Genomic DNA, 1,525 nt, shown 5'->3' on the forward strand with positions numbered 1-1,525 from the left:
GCGGCAGCCGCGACAGCCTCCTCAGCCGCCACAGTGGACGCGCCGCCGCCCAACACGGCTACTGCCCAAGCACCGGAGCCTCCAACCGCCCAACACTGAGAACCCTGTGCAGCGCCCACGGGTGCGACATCGCCACTGACGGCAGTAGCAGCCGCCGCAGTAGCAGCATTGGCCGCGACCCCGCCGGGAGCAGCACCATGAGCACCGGTCACGGCCCCCTCGGCAGTAGCACCGGCAGTTGCATTGGAAGCAGCAAGGGCAGTAGCACCGGCAGTAGCAGTGAAAGCAGCAACGGCGCCACTGGCAACGGCGCCGGCAGGCAAGATCTCCCTCTGGTGCGATGAAACTGCAACATCCCGACTCTCCCCCTCCTGCTGCTGCTGCTGCTGCTGCTGCTGTAACTCCAGGAGGCTGCCATCGGCAACTGTCTCAGCCGCCGCCATCGCTGTCCGCAACCCAGGCTCGGACTGCTCTGGGGTTGACTTCAGAAGTAGCTGCTGCTGCTGCTGCTGCTGCTGTTGCTGCTGCTGTTGTTGCTGCTGCAATAGCTCCTGCGGTGGCACTGGCGGCAGTGATGACGGCGACGGCGGCGGCTTCAATGCCTCTTCCGTCTGCTGCGGTAGAGGTGAGTGTGGTAAGGGGGGCAGCGGCTGCTGCTGCTGCTGTTGCGGCTGATCCAAGAGCTGTGTCTCCTGCCCCAGCGCCAAGTCGTTTTGGTGCTGCTTCTGCTGCGGCGGTAGCGCTGGCGCCAGTAGTCCCTGTATTACCGGTTGCTGTTGCTGCTGCTGCTGCAGTGGCAACGGTGGGGGCGGCTCCAGTACCTCCGAAGGCTGCTGCAGCTCTAGCGTTGTTGCTGCTTGTGTTGCTGCCCATTATGCTGCTGATGATGATGAGTATGAGGCAGAGGCAGCGGCGCCGGCGGGGACGGAGGCAGGTGCAACGTTAGCGGCTGGTCTTGCCGCTGCAGTACTGCATCCGCAAGCTGCCATTCCAGCACCTGCTCCGCTGCCTGGCGCCCCGCGACCCCCGCTCCCTGCAGCAGTTCGCCCGCTGCCTGAGTGTGCTCCTCCGCGTGCTGCTGCTACCTTTTCATGCAGAAGCACATACAAATATACGCAAATAACTAAAACAAAAACGCACGTTAGACAACTTGCCAATGTGGTCTCATGGGAGGTGACGGGACTTTGGGAAATAGCTACACGACAAAACACGTCAACAGCCGAGACAACGGCACGCAACGAGACATACATATAGATAAAGTGACTCACAGACAGACAGACAGACAGACGGACAGACCGAACACACCAGGTGCAATGACATGGCAATGACAGGGGCGCTGGACTGCAGGTCTCGGTGTGCCAACCGCCAAACTACCATCCAACTACTACCAGCTAACACATAAGCATCCCAGGGAAAAAGAGCGCTATATGACCCACGGGTCCGTCCATTCCCACGCTGCTGCTTCCCCTGCCCTCTCCCGTCCCCACCTGCTCCGCGGACGCCTCGCTGGTAGTGGCAGGCGGTG

The 1,525-nt window shown here is 61.7% G+C and overlaps 1 protein-coding gene across 1 annotated transcript in view; it reads right to left on the reverse strand.

Moving 5' to 3' along the window:
* The window catches only part of VOLCADRAFT_97226 (uncharacterized protein), a gene marked incomplete at both ends in the record, with an annotated part of 30,458 nt that overhangs the window by 22,207 nt on the left and 6,726 nt on the right, over positions 1-1,525 (reverse strand). The window contains one exon of the mRNA XM_002956249.1: positions 564-614. Within this exon, the coding sequence (XP_002956295.1) occupies positions 564-614 (51 nt within the window). The remainder of the gene's footprint in view (positions 1-563; positions 615-1,525) is intronic.

The sequence above is a fragment of the Volvox carteri genome, assembly GCF_000143455.1.
Source record: "Volvox carteri f. nagariensis unplaced genomic scaffold VOLCAscaffold_59, whole genome shotgun sequence".
NCBI classification, from domain to species: Eukaryota; Viridiplantae; Chlorophyta; class Chlorophyceae; order Chlamydomonadales; family Volvocaceae; genus Volvox; species Volvox carteri.